This window comes from Solanum pennellii, chromosome 6 (genome assembly GCF_001406875.1).
Source record: "Solanum pennellii chromosome 6, SPENNV200".
NCBI lineage: Eukaryota > Viridiplantae > Streptophyta > Magnoliopsida > Solanales > Solanaceae > Solanum > Solanum pennellii.
Genome location: NC_028642.1, coordinates 57,162,033 through 57,180,004, shown reverse-complemented (window position 1 = coordinate 57,180,004; position 17,972 = coordinate 57,162,033). Strand labels below are relative to the sequence as shown.

The window sequence follows — 17,972 nt, the reverse complement described above, 5'->3', positions numbered from 1 at the left end:
GACGAATATTTTTTTGTTATATTTGAGTAAAATATAAGTTCAAAACACAAAAAATACAGGAGGACCACAAATCTAGCAAGTGAATACATATAAAGTCACCCAGATAACCTATAATTATACATTTTCAAAATTATGGAAACTTTTTGGTAATTAAAGATGTTTGTTATGTGCACGTTTTGGTAATTATTGGTAATTAAGCTATGCATGTGGATACATTATATCGGTACCTTGTTAAAGACATAATGTCCAAATACAATGTGTGTCTATGTGGGGAAGAGAAAATTAAAGCTTCTTGTAGATTTGCACATGTAGTGGGGGGACTATTTATTCAATATTATAACTTCTAATTTTTTTTTTGGTATTAATTACAATTATTATCAAACATTTTTATATATATATATATATATATATATAGTGACAATTCAAAAGTGTTACATAAAAGTCAAATTATATCCCACTCTTTAGAATCGATGGTAATTTTGGAAGAACTTAAGTTAGTTAAACCTATTACCATTGTGATACATTGTGTAAATTTTGTAGAAAATTTTCTTTACTGTCAAAATATAAATAAATAAAAGAATAAAATAATATAATTTAATACAAATTAAAATATAAATAAATAAAAGAATAAAATAATACAATTTAATACGTAAAATAGTAAAGAAATAACATAACAATTGTATCTTCAATGAATATGTTGAATATAAAAAATTCTCGATAGGGAATACGTGAATCTAAATGAGTTCAAAAGACAATGCTACAATTATCTGTTTGAAAAAAAATTTAATTTACAGATTGGGAAGTCCGTCAAGTTGTCAACGTGTCTTAATTACCTGTCCATAGTTAAAGGTTTGAGTGACGGCGTACGATGATGCACGTTGCAAATTTAAAAAAGAAAATGCATTTTATGACTAATATATGTATCAAAATATATTAATTTATTATAGTTATATGATAAAATAAAGTTTAAAAAATGTACCAGTAGTATTCCTTTAGGCTTAATTTTTTTTTCTCCGAAACAGAACTTCTTTTATTACTATATTAACAAAATATATAGTTTAAACATATCTTTTACATTCTAAATGATTTAATTTGGGAAAAACTTCTCTCAAGAAATTTTCTTCAATAAAAAAATTAAAGTATCTAACTAACTTATCCGCTTAATTAATGTGATACCTTTTCTCTTCGAGATTTAAATAATTTAAATTTTAATCATATTAAAATGTATATTTATCAACAAGAAATTGTTATTTAAAATATATTTTTATAAGTTTGATTTTTGAATAAAATATAAAATTGATATAAATATTGATCCAGTTTTATTTTAAAAATAATCAATCAAATTAATTTTTAAATATACATAAATTCATAATAGTTAAATGATAGTAAATTTCATGTACAAATATATTGATATATGTTAACGTCATATAAATACTGACCGCAAATAAATTTATCATTTAAGCCTATATTTTAGTCCTCTGTTTTAAAATAGTAGTCTTGTTTTAGAGTTTTAAGAAGGAATTGCTCTTAATTTTCACTAAATTATCTTCTTTCTTTTTTTAATATAAAATTTCATGTTATCAAATAAAGAGTAATTTTCACGTATAGTAAATATAAAAATAATATTTGTATGTTATAGTTATAGTTTGCATAATTGCGCTTCATAACAGATTTTATATTTGGAGTTTTTAATTTGTATAATTCGCTACAAACAACCAATTTTATACAAATTATTCAGTTTTGTATAGATTCATTTATACATTGTAATTCGTATAGTAAGATTTGTATTTATATAATTATAAGTGTATAGAAAAAATGTATGTATTACATACACTTTTTTCTCTCGCTTTATAAAATCATAAATGCATTTTATACATTTTATATCGAAATGTATAAAATGACTCATTATATACCGAAAATGACTAATTGTATACCGAATCAAATGGTAAAGAAAACATATTTGCTACAATTAAAATAAGTTATGCCATGACTATAATATTTGATTTAAATTAATAATTTATTATTTTATACCATTTTTTCTTAAATATCACTTCATTCTTTTAATCAGAGTAAATCAATAAAGACAAAATTAAAATTAAAAATAAGTAACATTTTAAGTAGTATAAAAATTAAAAACACCACTTATTGTGATAATCAAAGCATTAAGCAAGTGACAGTGAAGCAACATAGAATTTGTGGTTAAATTGAATTCATACTTCATTGGAAACATCATGTGGGCAGCTCACCAGAATATATACAACCTTCCAGATGGCTTGCTTCTCAATTCGACAGCTCTTTTTTAATTCTAAAAAACTCAAGTGCAAGTGTTTTTTTCTATTGACACTTCCCTTGTATTTTCTATACAATTAGGAAGGTAGTTCAATAACCTAAATATTTGGGCGCCAAACAAAGAGGTAGAAGTTTTGATACGAGTTATATAGTTATATTAATATTAGTTTTAATTATATATATATATATATGTCAATAATTAAATGTATTGTAGATTCAGTACACTTGAATAGTATACAACATTAAAAATAGTTGAATTAGATAAGAGAGGGGAGGAGATGCAGGTTGTTTTGATGTAATCCCAAATTATGCCATTTGCCTGCCATTATACCAGCAATACATTATCACAATGTCCTCTTTATGTATATTAAGTTTTTGGTGAAAAATTCTATCTTTGATATTTATTATTATATGTAGATGTATCTCTGGCTTTTACTTTGTAATAATGAATTAGTAATTTTGATTGCTATTTTTTACTTTATAATATAATTAATACTTATGTAACTATGAAAAAGTGTTCCTTATAATAATTTTATTAAAGAATGACAAAAAGTTCACATCGGTGGTTAATGAGGTGGGTGGATTCCTTATAAGGCTTGGGCAATTCTTCTCCATTTGAGTTAGTTTTTGGGGTGTGAATTAGGCCTAGTACCTAATTTCACATGGTATCAAAGCAGGGTCCATCTCACCCGATGTTGGAGCCCCTAAAATCAAAATTGTCCACGCACAGATGGTAAGCACTGGGCGTGAGGTGGAGTGTTAAAGAATGACAAAAAGTCTACATCGATGGTTACTGAGATGGGTGAATTCCTTATAAGGCTTGGATAATTATCTTCCCTTTGAGCTAGCTTTTGGGGCGTGAGCTAGGCCCACCTAATTAGACTCCTCAATAATTTCAAAGCTTGCTGATCAACTAAGAATCGAGCTTCAAAAACTCCAGAGTAGTGCAAACAATTAGTGGATCAATACCTGTAATTAATTAAGTACTAATTTAGAAATAATTATTTGGTGAGTCATTAATTAAGTAGTATTTGTTAACTTTTTTTTTTTTTTTTCATATAACCACCGGTTCATGTTCTATGGCTGTTGAGAATATAATGCCCACAATCACATACAAATAAAACAACTATACCTACTACTTTGAAGTTTGAACTAATCTCACTTATGGTGATATGAATAAACTAACACACGTTTATTTACAAGACAAAAATGCAAGTTCTCCAAGTCAAAATCATCATATCAAGGATTAAATTGAACTAATTTATTAGTAATTGATGTTTAACTACTTTTTCACCCAACCAACATAAATAATAAGTACTATCATATTCAAAATAGTCACATAAGTGAAGTTTGAGGAGAGTACAATATATACATATCTTATTTTTATCTCGTGAAGATAGATAGACTCATTCTGAAAAATAAAAATCATATATGAGCAACAAATTACCAAAACAGTTAAAATAAAAAAGGAACAAGACAGTAAATAAGACGATTTTTAACCTATTTGGGACAGTGAAACTTGATCAAGTAATTGAATACCTCCACCATAATTTAATAAATTTAATAATTCGTGTTACAACAAAAATAAATGAAAACACTATTGATCCAATTTTATTTTTATTTTTTTAAAGAACCCAATCATGTCACTTAAAGGACTAGGTGACCTTCCTATAAATCAACTCAAGTCAAATATGTCACTATTTTATTTAATTTTTAGATAATTCTTAGCTATGATCTTTAGTTCCTTTACATTTAATTAAATCAAACAGTAAAAACCAAGTTCAGTAAATAATACTAGTTACATGGAGTATAGTGTAAAAAAAAAGAATAGAGAAACTTAAAAAGAAATAAATAGGGTAATTAGAGGTAAAGACCTTAAAATAAAAGTTTTTGTTGATGTTTATCAAATATTTCAAAAATCATATAATTTAGTGTTTTAAAAGAAAAGGAGAAAATAAATAAAAATTCTTCATGAAAAAGATGTCTATTTATAATTGAAAAACACACAAACAAACACTTAAAATTGCAATTACAACTGATATTAACTGGCCATATAACAAAGTAATTGTATTAGAGTCAAACCATTCGATCTTAATTAAAGGTGAGTTCAAAGTTTGTGTTTATCTTTTTTAAGAAGCGTACTTGTACAAGACCTTTTTCATGTAATAATTAAATTTTATTGAATTATAATACGTATTTCAAACATCACTAAAAAAATTTAAAATAAAACAAAAAACTTATCTGATTTTTGGGTGGAGTCTCAATCTGATGTGTACATTTTTTTTAAAAAAAATTATGTCATCCTCCCTACATGACAAGAGGAAATTGAAAGGGTGAAGGAGAGGCTTTATGGATAAGAATTCCTTATCAAGTTTATTGAGGTTTGAGACCATGAATTATCTAAAAAGAAACTTTGCACTTTATGGTATCGATTGGGACATTATATATGCTGACATGTTAAATAGTTGTATAGATTAAAAAAAAAATGAGCAACTACTTATATGGAGACATATATATTGTAAAATAACATATAATGTATTGAAATTAACATTTCCTTTTTATATAAGACAGTTCGATGCACAAAACATTTCGTGTTAAACAAATTTTGAAAAAGTATCACATACATCTTAAGGGATATGATATAAGAAATATATTTTAATGTAAATATTAATGCTTAAACTCGTGACCTATAGATTAGACAGGGACAACTAAATAATTGTCTCTTGATTATAGATTATAATTCAACTAGATTGTCTCATACTTATCCTAATTCCATTGATACTGATATCTGAACAGAACTAGAAAAGAGTATAAATGGGCTTGACCCGACCCAACGATTTGAGAATTGAGATGGACAGTTTGGGCTAAACAATGTCATCCCATTTGACTGTTGGGATATTCGGCCCATTTATCTGGATGGGTGGTTTATTTCATATTTTAAATCATGATGAGTAAGTGTGTTTATATAGGATCAAACGATTTTTATTCGATCAAGGGGCAGAGATAGATATGATTAAGATAAAAAATTGAGATCAAATGAGAATCTGAAAAGAAAAAATTTAAAAATCGCCTTAATTTTGAACATTTTTTAAAAATATAATAATTATCTTGATTTCTGATATAGATAATTAAGACTTATTATTTTTGAATCAAAAGTGTGAAGAGAAATATATAAATAGATGATAATATTCTAATCGATCCGTTCAATATGTCCATATTTATTTTAATTAATATTAATAATTGATATTGTTGTGAGTTGTGACAATTGCCTCAATGGAAAAATAAATCAAAATTGAAAAAAAAGAAACTTATTTAACGGCAACAACAACCAAAGAGAGATTGATTATATTATTAATTGAAATAGAACTACCAAAGAAAACCAAATTATCGGATAATTGTTCATAACGTTGCATGGACTGATCGAGTTATGAATTGTTAATCACAAATAAATATTGTAAATTAAAATATAATTTGACTACATTGGGGGTATTGGATCGAATTTGACAAAGGTTGCATTAAAGCGTAGTTAAATGTTTCAAATTCATAAAGATTTCCATTCTAAGTGAGGAATAAATTGAAATAGCATTTGTTTACAGATTTTTTAACCAAAACAATTCAAATAAGCAGCAAATTCCTTTTCCCGCCTACATAAAAAAAACCAAAATTTAAAATTCCCACTAAAATTATTCACACGGATCGCAGAAACTAAACGATCCGCGAAAACCATAACTAGCGAATCACAGATAACCACGTGGATCCTAACAACACTCAACAGCTAACACTGAACGTCCGATCTCTCCTCATCTACGGCTTAAAACCTCGATCCGCGTTACATGTAATTGACCAATCAAATGACAGACCCCAAAACCTATATATCTCATACACCTCTCAAATCCAAATCATGACTCACATTTCTCTTAACTAAACCTAAAGCAAATTCAATTCATTATTCAGTTCTGAACAATGGCACCAAAGGCAGGAAAGAAGCCAGCTGAGAAGAAACCAGTTGAGGAGAAGAAGGCTGAGGAAGTTCCTGCTGAGAAAAAGCCAAAGGCCGGAAAGAAGCTACCTAAGGATGCCGGCGCCGACAAGAAGAAGAAGAAGTCAAAGAAGAGCGTTGAAACCTACAAGATCTATATCTTCAAGGTTTTGAAGCAGGTGCATCCCGATATCGGTATCTCCAGCAAGTCTATGGGTATCATGAACAGCTTTATCAATGACATTTTTGAGAAGCTTGCTCAAGAATCATCAAGACTGGCTAGGATCAACAAGAAGCCAACTATAACTTCTAGGGAAATTCAGACTGCTGTTAGACTTGTTCTGCCTGGTGAATTGGCAAAGCATGCTGTTTCTGAAGGAACTAAGGCAGTCACCAAGTTTACTAGCAATTAGAGTTTTGGGTTTGGGGATCTTGTGTTTTGGGTCATTGTAAAGGGTTTTAGTTTTTGATGTCTGATTTGTAATTGGCTTAGTATGATACATTTAATGAATCAAAGCTTTTCCCAAATTAAATTCTCTTTTCAATTCGTTTGATTTAGTTTTTTTTTTTTTGTATCTTGATAAAATTATGGTATTGGTTTCTCTTTTGGAATTTGTGTAAACAGAACATGATTTGTTCTATTAATTTAGGTTTAAATCTGACTTTTCTGAATCTAAGTTTTTATTCTGTAAAGTATTGCTAATTTTTTTTGGTGTTTGTTCTTTAATGGAGATGATTGAATCTTTGAAAGTCTGAGCCTCGGCTAGCAAGATTGAAAGTGTTAGTGTCCCCTTAAGAAGGAATATCCAATTTCTGGGGTTAGCTTTGATCACTATTAGAGAAGAGTGGACCTTTGAAAGTCTCAATTCCTATCCGCCTAAAATAGATAGTTTGATTTTAAATTCAAGGATATATTGACATATGAATCGGCTATTACACAACTCAACCCTTTTTTTGAACCCCTTTCAATTGTTGGATGCGCTAAAAACCTTGTTCCCTCTTTGATTTGGTAAACCTGAGTGTTGTTATACTATAGTAGCTTTATGTCTCCAGATTGTTGATCTATTAAATTAAGTGATTTTTGAGGAAAATAATTTTTATGAAATACAACTTCTATCATAGTATATACTCTCTAATGTTTAATATATGATAAACTTTTTTGAACTTTTGGCTATCATCTGCATTTGTTCTCATTCTAATCAATAAAAACGTTTTGAAATGAACAAAATGTAAATGGTAAAATGCAAGTTCTAAATGGAAAAATAATATATATATATACACACACCATTATGATTTATGAGCATATTTCATTGATATTTTATAATGAAGTGAAATAAATACGTTTTAAAGTTTTTTTTCATGAAGCTAAAAAATGTCTTATTTTCTAATCCATGCACTGTTTAATTCTATGGAGAAAAAAGATCTTTCGATTGTAATTACTCACTTTATTTTTACTCTTTCCGGTAACAATCTACAAAACATTAATATTGTTATTCTAATTTTATGCTAATTCAAATAAAGAGAGTTTTACGTATTGAAATTACTAAAAACTACCCTTTTTTTTTTGGATATTTTAATAACTATAAATCAAAATATTATCTCTTATTTCTTAGGAATAATATTTCCTAAAGAGGAGTGCCTAAGTTAATACTTCGATGATTTTCACTTGTTAATACATATAGTCCAAAAAATATGTCTTGTGTTAGATGAGAAAATGGAATCCCAAATTATAAAAGACAAAATTTACATGAGAAAAACTAACTAAATGGGACTCTACTTAAGCCTTTGTCAGAATCGGTCTTAAATCTCTTGTAAACTAATGAATGTAAATAAATAGGGTCCCTAACTAAAATTGGTGGAAATACTTGTATATCTATTCATGTGTCATAATAAAATTTATACGATTTTTAATGAAATTTTTTTATAAAAATGTAGTTTAAGTAATATATTTTTTTTTAATTTTGAGCTTATTCATCTAAGTTTCTACTATATAATTTTAAAATAATTAATAATAAAATAAAATAAAACAATTATTTATCTTAATGAGTATGTGAAAGAGGACAACTAAAGGGGAAAATATATATTTTGTAAAACAAAGGTGAATTAGGGCGTACTTTTTCTTTTTATCTTTTCACTTCGTAAAAAAATTAAAACAGAGAATATGGAACGTCCATTCTCCCCTTCATCAACGGCTCACATTCACGATCCGTGTAAACCGATATTAACCAATCAAACGACAGATCAAACCCTTATATAAATCTCACTTCCCCAAATTCTCTACCTCATCACTCACGCATTCTCTTCATCAAAATTCATTTTCTTCCTTCTGTTAAACTTGTCAACAATGGCACCAAAGACAGGAGGTAAAAAGCCAGCTGAGAAGAAACCAGTGGAGGAGAAGAAGGCCGAGGAAGTTCCAGCAGAGAAGAAGCCGAAAGCCGGAAAGAAGCTCCCTAAGGATGCCGCCGTCGACAAGAAGAAGAAGAAGGCAAAGAAGAGCATTGAGACCTACAAGATCTACATCTTCAAGGTGCTCAAGCAGGTTCATCCCGATATTGGTATTTCCAGCAAGTCTATGGGTATAATGAACAGTTTCATTAATGATATATTTGAAAAGCTTGCTCAGGAAGCATCTAGATTGGCTAGGATTAATAAGAAGCCTACGATTACATCTAGGGAAATTCAGACTGCCGTAAGACTTGTTTTGCCTGGTGAATTGGCTAAGCATGCTGTATCTGAAGGAACTAAGGCTGTTACTAAGTTTACTAGCAATTAGGGTTTGAATTTGGGGATTTTTTGTGATTTAGGTCAATGTAAAGAATGTTTGATTTTTATATGTAAGTGGCCTTAAAAATATGAATGCTAATGAATCTCTATTGAATTTCTGTGTTGATTTGATTTTTTTTTTTGGGTCAAATTTAGTGTTATAATCCCTCTTGAATTCATATAACATTATGTGAACAAAATAATTAATTTATAGAGTTGGTATTAACTTGAATTTCTCAACACCAGTACTAATAAATATTACAGTCAATCAAAATGATAACTGGGAATTGGAGCAACAAATAGTAATGGGAAATCTTTTTCTAACTAGAAGAGTATAAAATAAAATATTATGCCATAGAAATGATACGAGAGAATGAGTCAACTACACATAATACACATAGAACTCCCTCTTTGTAACACAATTCTTTTTAACCAATTGCTAATTTTGCCTAGATCCCTTATATAGTTCTCCAATATTTTACTTGGGCCAATAATTCCGATTAAATTAGTATGTGTCACCAATTCCAGCCATTCAAATTAGTATGCTCAAGGATTATTTAGTTGTACAACTTATGCGTTTCTTAATTTAAATATTTATGGAGTATTTATCTATTTACAAGTGAAAAGAACTATCCCATAAAGGGAAGATAGAAAAAAAAAAACTCAGTATAATACAATGATCAGGGATAAATGTAGAAAAAAGAGAAATCCCTATTCAATCTAATTTGAAGTATCAGTTGTTTGTATGGTTGTATTTATGTGTTACAAATTGAAATCCTCCATAGTCTTCCGCAGTTCATGGGACCGGATGAACGCTTCGATTTTCGCCTTCAACTCAGTGTTGGGAATCAACATGTCCGCAGTTAGATGAGACCGGCTAAATGGGTCTCTACTCTGACTAAGAAGGTGCCGCTGAATAACAGGTCGGTCCATTGTTTTCTTCGAAGAGGGAAGTATGACAGGATCCTTCATTAAAGTATATTGGATCGGGTCAATGAATTCATCAGGAATGTCTACAAGAGCAGCCTCAGCATCCAGTGCTGCTGAAGCTGCAGTCTTGGCCTTTTCAGTAAGGTCGATGAACTCTTGTATAATACTCGTATCTTCACCAATTCTTCTAAGGACATCAACTGTAGCACTAAATATCTGATCACTGTACGAGCGACCATCTCTTATAATTGCAGCTGGAAAGATGTTCTCCTTATCTCCTCTCGCCAAATGCACATATATTTTCACAATCTGTTTCAGCAACTCTTTTGGACGAAATTCATACTTTTCAGGGTCTTTCAAGCTAAGAGATTTTCTTTGTGGTCCGACCAGCTGTAGTAAGAAGTAATTCAACATGGTAGCAACTCTGTCCACCATCTCAGGAAGAAGAAAAGGAACAGTGATTTGTTCTGAAGTAAATGCTAACAGGCCCACATCTTGATTTGCCATCTTCATATCAGTTTGAATCATGTTCTCTTGTGAATGGAACAGATGGGTTCTCTCCTGCCTTTCTTGAGCTGGTTTTCGCTCCCATTCCTCTTTGTTAGACATTTCAGCTTCCAGCTCTTTTAGTTCAAGAATTTTACCAAGACTTTCGTCGAGAAGATAGATGCTATCATTAATCAAGAAGTTTAAGAAATTCAAATAAACACCCTTCTCCTCCTCCTTGGCAAACTGCCTCCATGCATTCTGGTGATTTGGAACTTGCCAAAGATATTCAAGTAGTTCAGCAATGTTGTGGCGGATATTAAATTTATCATAGAACTGCGTGTGGGAACCTGTAAATTCAATGTCAACATAAAGCTTCAAAAGATTTTTCACAAGGTACTGCAGAGAGAGTTGATGCCCCTCAAACAAAGTAGACATTGCAGTAGAGCTGTCATCGCGGGGCATCCAACAGTTTAGGACTTCAACCATCTTTGCCCGAAGGTAAGGGTTTCTGATATATTCTGGACTTGCCATGAACAAGATAATGAAATTCATGAAGTCGTCCAGCAAGACACCATCAAAAGCTTCAGGAATCCGAGAAGCAAAAATTAGCAGCTCCATGGTATCTTCAACGAAGTGCTCAGGCATAGATGCAAACTCCACAGGGCAAGGGGAAGGTAAAGGCATCTTAAAACCACCAACAAGCCCCACCAGCCAAACAACCATCAACCTGTAGAAGGATAATGCACGCTGGATAAGTCCTACATCCCTCAGTAATTGGGCTTCATAGCATAATTCTTCCTGTGAATATGACTCAAGATCTTTTTCCAAGTGAGTTATTTCCTGCTGCAACTGTGAAGAGGGTGCTTGTTCTAGCATGGTTTTCATGGTAGACAAATCATCTTCGTATCTTGAAATGTCTTGAACAAGATGCTTAAAGTCTGAAAATGCTTTTAGGAGTCCCAGGTTGAGCACCCGTGCAGTCATGAAGAAGCATTCACATATGAAGGGGTATTTAACTTTCTCACTACTTGATATTGGGTTGTTATATTGGCGACTTGAAGGTCCACCACAGTCATTCCCAGAGCTTGTAACACTGCCATCTTTAGAGACATCAACTTTCCCAGGATTATTTTGATTTATCCATTCAGAGACTTCTTCTGATGATGCATGCAGAGCAGTCAGCTCTCTCAGTTCCAGACGGTTGCTAGAAAACACATATCGGGGGTCAATCTTATCTCGTTTTGTCAAATTGGCATCTAAGAAAGGTTCACAGAGCTTAAGCATAACGGCACTGAGATTTACAAACATGCCTGAACTAGCACAAGATAATGGATCAATCTGCAACTGTGCCCTTGACGAATTTTTGTTTATAATAGTTGCAAGATGTCCGAGGACATTTTCACGAGTGGTTGAATTTTTCAGAAGAGTCAACAGAACTTCTGTCAAGCCATCATACAAGTTATTCGTAAAAGTTGTGATCGTTGTGAAAGAAGAGGAGAGATCAGCAGGACGACATGTAGCCGATTCAGAGAAACACTGCTGACCAACATCCGGCTGACTCTCGAAGATTATACGGTCAGGCAAAGCACTGACATGAAAGAAAGCACCCAAAATGCTTGTCATCTCAATAACTCTTCCATTCATAATCAAACAATCCGGATCCCACCAAGGATGATTCACCAAACACTTTGCACCTACTGGATACTTAACCAAAAACATTAAAGCTCTAAGAGGCTGCTGAAAATTACCCAAAACTGAAACATTTAGCACTGTCCCTCTCAAATCTTCATATAATTGCTTCAGTATTGGTTCCATATCATCACTATTCCCATTCTTAAATAACTCATCCAAAAACCCAGGTGGACTTGAAACTTCTCCACCACCATTGCTCCCACCATATTCATCCACGGAAGTTGAAAACTCGGAAAACAACAAAGGAAGCAACAGAGATACATTAGCTGGTGCCATATCCCAATTGGGAAACATATCAGGATTCCCTAAATGTATCCTACAGTATGAGACAACAAGTTTCTTTACTTGCTTAACTACCAATTCCATCTCAGACCTAACGTTCTTATCCTTCATCGGCGCAATCTTCCTCCCCTCTTCATGTGCCCGACGGTAACAATTGACCAGATACTGAAACGGTGGTTCCGCCGATACAAAATTACCGGAAAGTCGGTCGATTAAAACCCTCTCAATCAAATCCCTAGACAACTTTAACTCTTTACCCTCACCCAATAGCTCCGCCGCCGTCATCTCTAGATACACAATGCGTGTATCGTTTACCGATGAATCAACTAGAGATACAAGCAAGATTTTCCGAAGAATTATATCTTCGATCTCTGCCGGTGTCCTCTGTGGTTTACAAGTCATCATGATTTCAACAACTATAAATTAAACAAGATTTTTCTGGAAAATCAGCTGGATTAACAAACTAAAATACGGTTAAATAAGTGCATAAACAAAAAATTAACAGATGAAAATTTGAGAAAACATTGAAATTCGTTTCCTGCTTAAAATATTCAAGTTGTCTCAATTGTTCTTTCTTGTTTGTTTTTTTTCTGGTTCAGCAACCTTCCTATTTATAATAATGATAATAAGAGACCAAATTCAATAAGGACTAGAAAATTTATCGTTTTTATAATAATTAATTAATAATAAGAAACCAAATTCAACAAGGATTAGAAAATTTATCCTATTTATAATAATGATAATAAGAGACCAAATTCAATAAGGACTAGAAAATCTATCCTATTTATAATAATTAATTAATAATAAGAAACCAAATTCAACAAGGATTAGAAAATTTATCCTATTTATAATAATAATAATAATAATAATAAGAATAACGATAATAATAATAAGAAAGCAAATTCAATAAGGATTAGAAAATCTATTTCGATATAAAGAACATGACAGAAGACATGCCTTTCCTTCTAAAAACGATTGTATAGACTAATCTTCTTTAATTTGTACTCCCTTTGTCTTAATTAATGCGATGTTTTTGTTTTTCTAGAGTTAAAATGTCTAAGTTTTGATTAGAGAAATTTTAAATTTTTTTGAAATTAAAATTTATAATTTATAAATTAAGTAAATAGTATTATAAGTCAATAATTAATAATATAAAATATTTAAAATATAAATGAGAAAATTACAGTAAAAAATAAATTTAATTGAATCTCGAAAATCGAAAAGTACTACATAAATTGAGACAACGAGGAGTATTCTTCTTCTTAAAGAGTTTGAATATTCAAAGAATATTATGATACAGGCGATATATGTTGAGTTTGGGAATAGCTTTTTTTATCCTTTTTAGAAAAAAATGCTTTTGTTTTGATTTTTAATTTAGTGGTGTTCCTTAATTTGTTATGATGTTAATTAGAATGGCTAATGTAAATTTAAATTGATGAATGGTTTTACTCTCATAAATCTCGTTTCCTTTTGTTATATAGTTTTGATATTTTTCCATATATTTATTAACTTTTCACTATTTTTTCATTAGTGATTTATGAGATGTTTAGTAGGATTTTGCGTTCTTTAATCTACAGCAATATTTTCCGCATCACAGTTTGTCAGATGGTGTAATATACGTTAGCTAATGTTAATGTTGGTGATTGTTAACGATATTTGATTATGAGGTGGTGATTAATGATATTTATGATTTAAAAAAGGAAAAATTACATAAATTAATATATTTTAAAAAATAATTACTGATTTTAGCGATATTTTTTTGTTTATTATCATTTATAGCAATGTTTTGTTAAATCTGTAATATGTATTAAAAATGAATTATGTATGCAATATATATGAATTATAGTTGTTTTTTGAAATATATCATGTTTGTTTGGTAAAAAATTATCACATTGTATTATAAGTGTATTAAAATGTGTGATAAATGTATTATTCATCATTAAAATTTGTATTATATGTGAATAATAAATTATTTTTTGTAATATGTATTAAACTTGTATTATAAATGAATTAAAAGTGATCATGTGAAAAAAAAATATTAATACTATAAATGATAAATATTTTTTTATTATAGTATATTTATGTAAGTTTCCTTTTAAAAAATACTGTCAATGATTGGCGGCTAATGGTGGTTGCTTTAAGAATTGGTCTATTGGGTTTGGTTGTCTGAGTTGAGTTAAAATTGTATTAAAAGTAAAATTGAGTTGAAATTTAACCGGTTTAGCTTTTTTTTTGGCTCTAATGGACTAAAAAATAGGTTGGGTATTGATCCACCTAATTTGACCCACTTAATCTTAATAATTTTAACATATTGTTATTTAAGTTTTAAAATCAATTTCACTTTCAACTCAAGAAAATTTAAAAAAAGAAGAAGTTATAAATGAATGGATAAATAATAAAATATACATAATAGATAGTAGTTCATACCTTCAAAATAAGAATATACCTTACATCAATACAAATAAAGAGTCTTAAAACATGTTGAAATTCGAGATTAAATTGAGTATAATCTTATGGTATCATTGATTACTGAGTAGTTTCAAAACATGAAATCTTAATAATATCAATATAGTATATATATAAATAAATTGTAATGATAGCAATACAACATATTATACAGATTTAGTATCAGTTAAGCGGAAATTATCAATCTTAATGGTCTGGGCTATAATTTTGTTTGACAGAATAAGTATTTCTATTTATAATTTTATGGTTAATTTATGTAGTTTTTCCTAAAATCTTTTAACGGATTGACAGATTTTCTATATTTGGGTTTTTTAAAACTTGGGCCTACATTTTAGCCCAATTGGGATTGCCCATGGGCCTAATGACTTGCAACTAGTTCTTGTGGGCTCAAGTGTAACGAGCAGAGAACGTACTTCAATATTTCTAGAGTTAGCTATTTTTTATACTCTTTAGAAATCTGAATTATTAAAACGATTTAATTATATATCAATTGAACTTTCTATATAATTTTTTTTCGCAAGTTATAGTATTAATTTGTTCTGTTTCATTGATTTTGTTCACATTTTGATTAACTTAAACAATTTCACAAGTAAAACGTCATTGACAATTCTTTCTTAGCTTTACAAACCTTAGACTCCAATAATAAGTTCCCTTTCTACTAAATCCACCCTTTACATAGAGTAATTTATTATGTTTAAAATCAACCTTGCGTTATTTGTTTTCTTATTTATTTTTCTCAAAGAATGTGACTTGGGATACAGAGTACACTGAAAGTGAACTATCAAGTTTCATATATTCCGATTTTTTACTTGTTAAATATTTCTTTAATTTATAATAATTTGTACGTTCACTTTTTAGTTTTGACAAATTAAGAAAATACAATATCCCTACCCACCCTCCGCCCATTATACCCTCAATTTATTTTCATATTGACGAGTTAATGTCTTTAATAAATATAGTAAATAAATATGTCATGGATCCCATAAATTAATAGAGATCAAATAGTATATTCACTTTACTAATAAATATTTTTTAATAAGTACATCAAGTTAAAATTTGACAAGTAAGGGCCTGTTTGGATGGGCTTAATAAAAGCAGCTTTAAAAAAGTATTTTTGAAAGTGCTGAAACTTATTTTTAAAATAAGCAGTTATGTGTTTGGATAAAAGTGCTGAAGTTGCTATGCCGAACGTGAAAAGGGAAAAATGGAAGAAAGAGATGTTAGGGTTATGTGGGTAATTTGGAGATTGTATAAAAATATTAAGGGCAAAAAGATAAAAATGTGGTCAACTTAAAACAGCTTATAAGCTAAAAAAAAAAAAAGCACCCCTACCCCAGCTTTTAACTTTTGGCTTAAAATAAGTTTTTTTTAACTTAAAATAAGTTATTTTAAGTATTGCCAAACAGCTAAATAAGTCAAAAACCAGCTGTTAAGTCAGTTTGACCAGCTTTTAAGCTGAACCAAACAGGCTCTAAATCTGGACCATATGTTTTCACTAAAAGAAAAACCTTTTGAGTTTTTGGCATGCATGGCGATTGGCGACCCTAAAGATAAACATGAAAATGAAGTTTAATGCAATTAATTTACCAAAAAATCCCTCAATGTTTTGCCTTTTACGTTATGTGGGAGAACACCTTTGATTTGATGGAAACAACGTGGTCATTATTGAAATACAAGCCAAAAACCAGCACGATGTGGACATAACATATAAAAGAAACACGAGAAAAAGGGGAAAAGCCCCAACGAGAATTTAGTGCAACTAAATAAGAAGATTCATGCATCGAACTCTCGATGGATAGTCTACGGAGAGGCGGACCTATACTTTGAAGATAAGGGAACAGGAACATCATCAAAGGCAAATACAAATTGGTCGAAGGCTCAAAGCAAAGTCATGTAATACTATCTTTTGTTAGGACCGTAAATAAGCAGGTGTAAATGCGGAAGCTAGTAAAGCAAACCTCAAAAGACCACGGAGTAAGAAGACAAACTAGAAATATACCAAAAGACACAAAGATTTAACGTGGTTCGATCAATCGACCTACGTCTACAAAGGAGATGAGCAATCCACTATAAATATGAGAGTACAAAATACAGAGGAAAACAACCTCAACCAATTCACTCTGAATACATGGGAGGTTCACACAAGTGATAACGTATCAAGCTTGTGACCCATAAATTCTCACCCTAACCAAAACTCTCAAAGCCTTCAAGACTACATTGTGAATGCTGGTTAAGTTAGAAGAAACATGTCTCTATTTATAGAGTCCTAAACCTTTTCCTACTAGAAAAAAGATTAGCCAATCCAAAACCTTTTCCTAAAAAGAAAACCTATTTATGGTAAGAAATCAGGGCAAATAAAACCCAACAAATCTCCCCCTTGACCTGAATTTCTAACAAAATAAATTTGTCCACCTTCTTAACTTAATCTTCAACAACTTGCTTCTCCTCTCCATAATCTCCTTTGCAAAATTTATGTCTCAACACAGAGAACCTCTCTGAAACAATTTCTCCAACAAAATCTTCATTACTGTCAAAATGGTTGCGGCTAGAACTACACCCGCCAAGATGAACACCTCCTTCTAACCTGGTTCAATCATCGATTATCGAACCACTAAACCTGACTCCATCATTGAATCTGGCTCTGATACCACTTGTTAGGTTCGTAAATAAGCAGGTGTAAATGCGGAAGCTAGTAAAGCAAACCTCAAAAGACCACGAGTAAGAAGACAAACTAGAAATATACCAAAAGACATAAAGATTTAACGTGGTTCGATTAATCGACCTACGTCTACAAAGGAGATGAGCAATCCACTATAAATACGAGAGTACAAAATACAGAGGAAAACAACCTCAACCAATTCACTCGGAATACATGGGAGGTTCACACAAGTGATAACGTATCAAGCTTGTGACCCATCAATTCTCACCCTAACCAAAACTCTCAAAGCCTTTAAGACTACATTGTGAATGCTGGTTAAGTTAGAAGGAACATGTCTCTATTTATAGAGTCCTAAACCTTTTCCTACTAGAAAAAATATTAGCCAATCCAAAACCTTTTCCTAAAAGGAAAACCTATTTA

At 30.6% G+C, this 17,972-nt stretch overlaps 2 protein-coding genes across 2 annotated transcripts; one reads left to right on the top strand and one right to left on the bottom strand.

Annotated features, from left to right (window-relative positions):
- The first annotated feature begins 6,171 nt into the window (after positions 1-6,171).
- On the top strand, positions 6,172-9,161 carry LOC107021237 (histone H2B.1). The gene is made up of 2 exons (XM_015221853.2): positions 6,172-6,673; positions 8,629-9,161. The coding sequence occupies exons 1-2, from the start codon at positions 6,253-6,255 to the stop codon at positions 9,042-9,044; spliced, it is 837 nt and encodes a 278-aa protein (XP_015077339.2). The 5' UTR covers positions 6,172-6,252; the 3' UTR covers positions 9,045-9,161.
- Positions 9,107-13,006, bottom strand: LOC107021716 (probable ubiquitin conjugation factor E4). The gene has a single exon (XM_015222420.2). The coding sequence runs from the start codon at positions 12,830-12,832 to the stop codon at positions 9,797-9,799; it is 3,036 nt and encodes a 1,011-aa protein (XP_015077906.1). The 5' UTR covers positions 12,833-13,006; the 3' UTR covers positions 9,107-9,796.
- Positions 13,007-17,972: the final 4,966 nt, after the last annotated feature.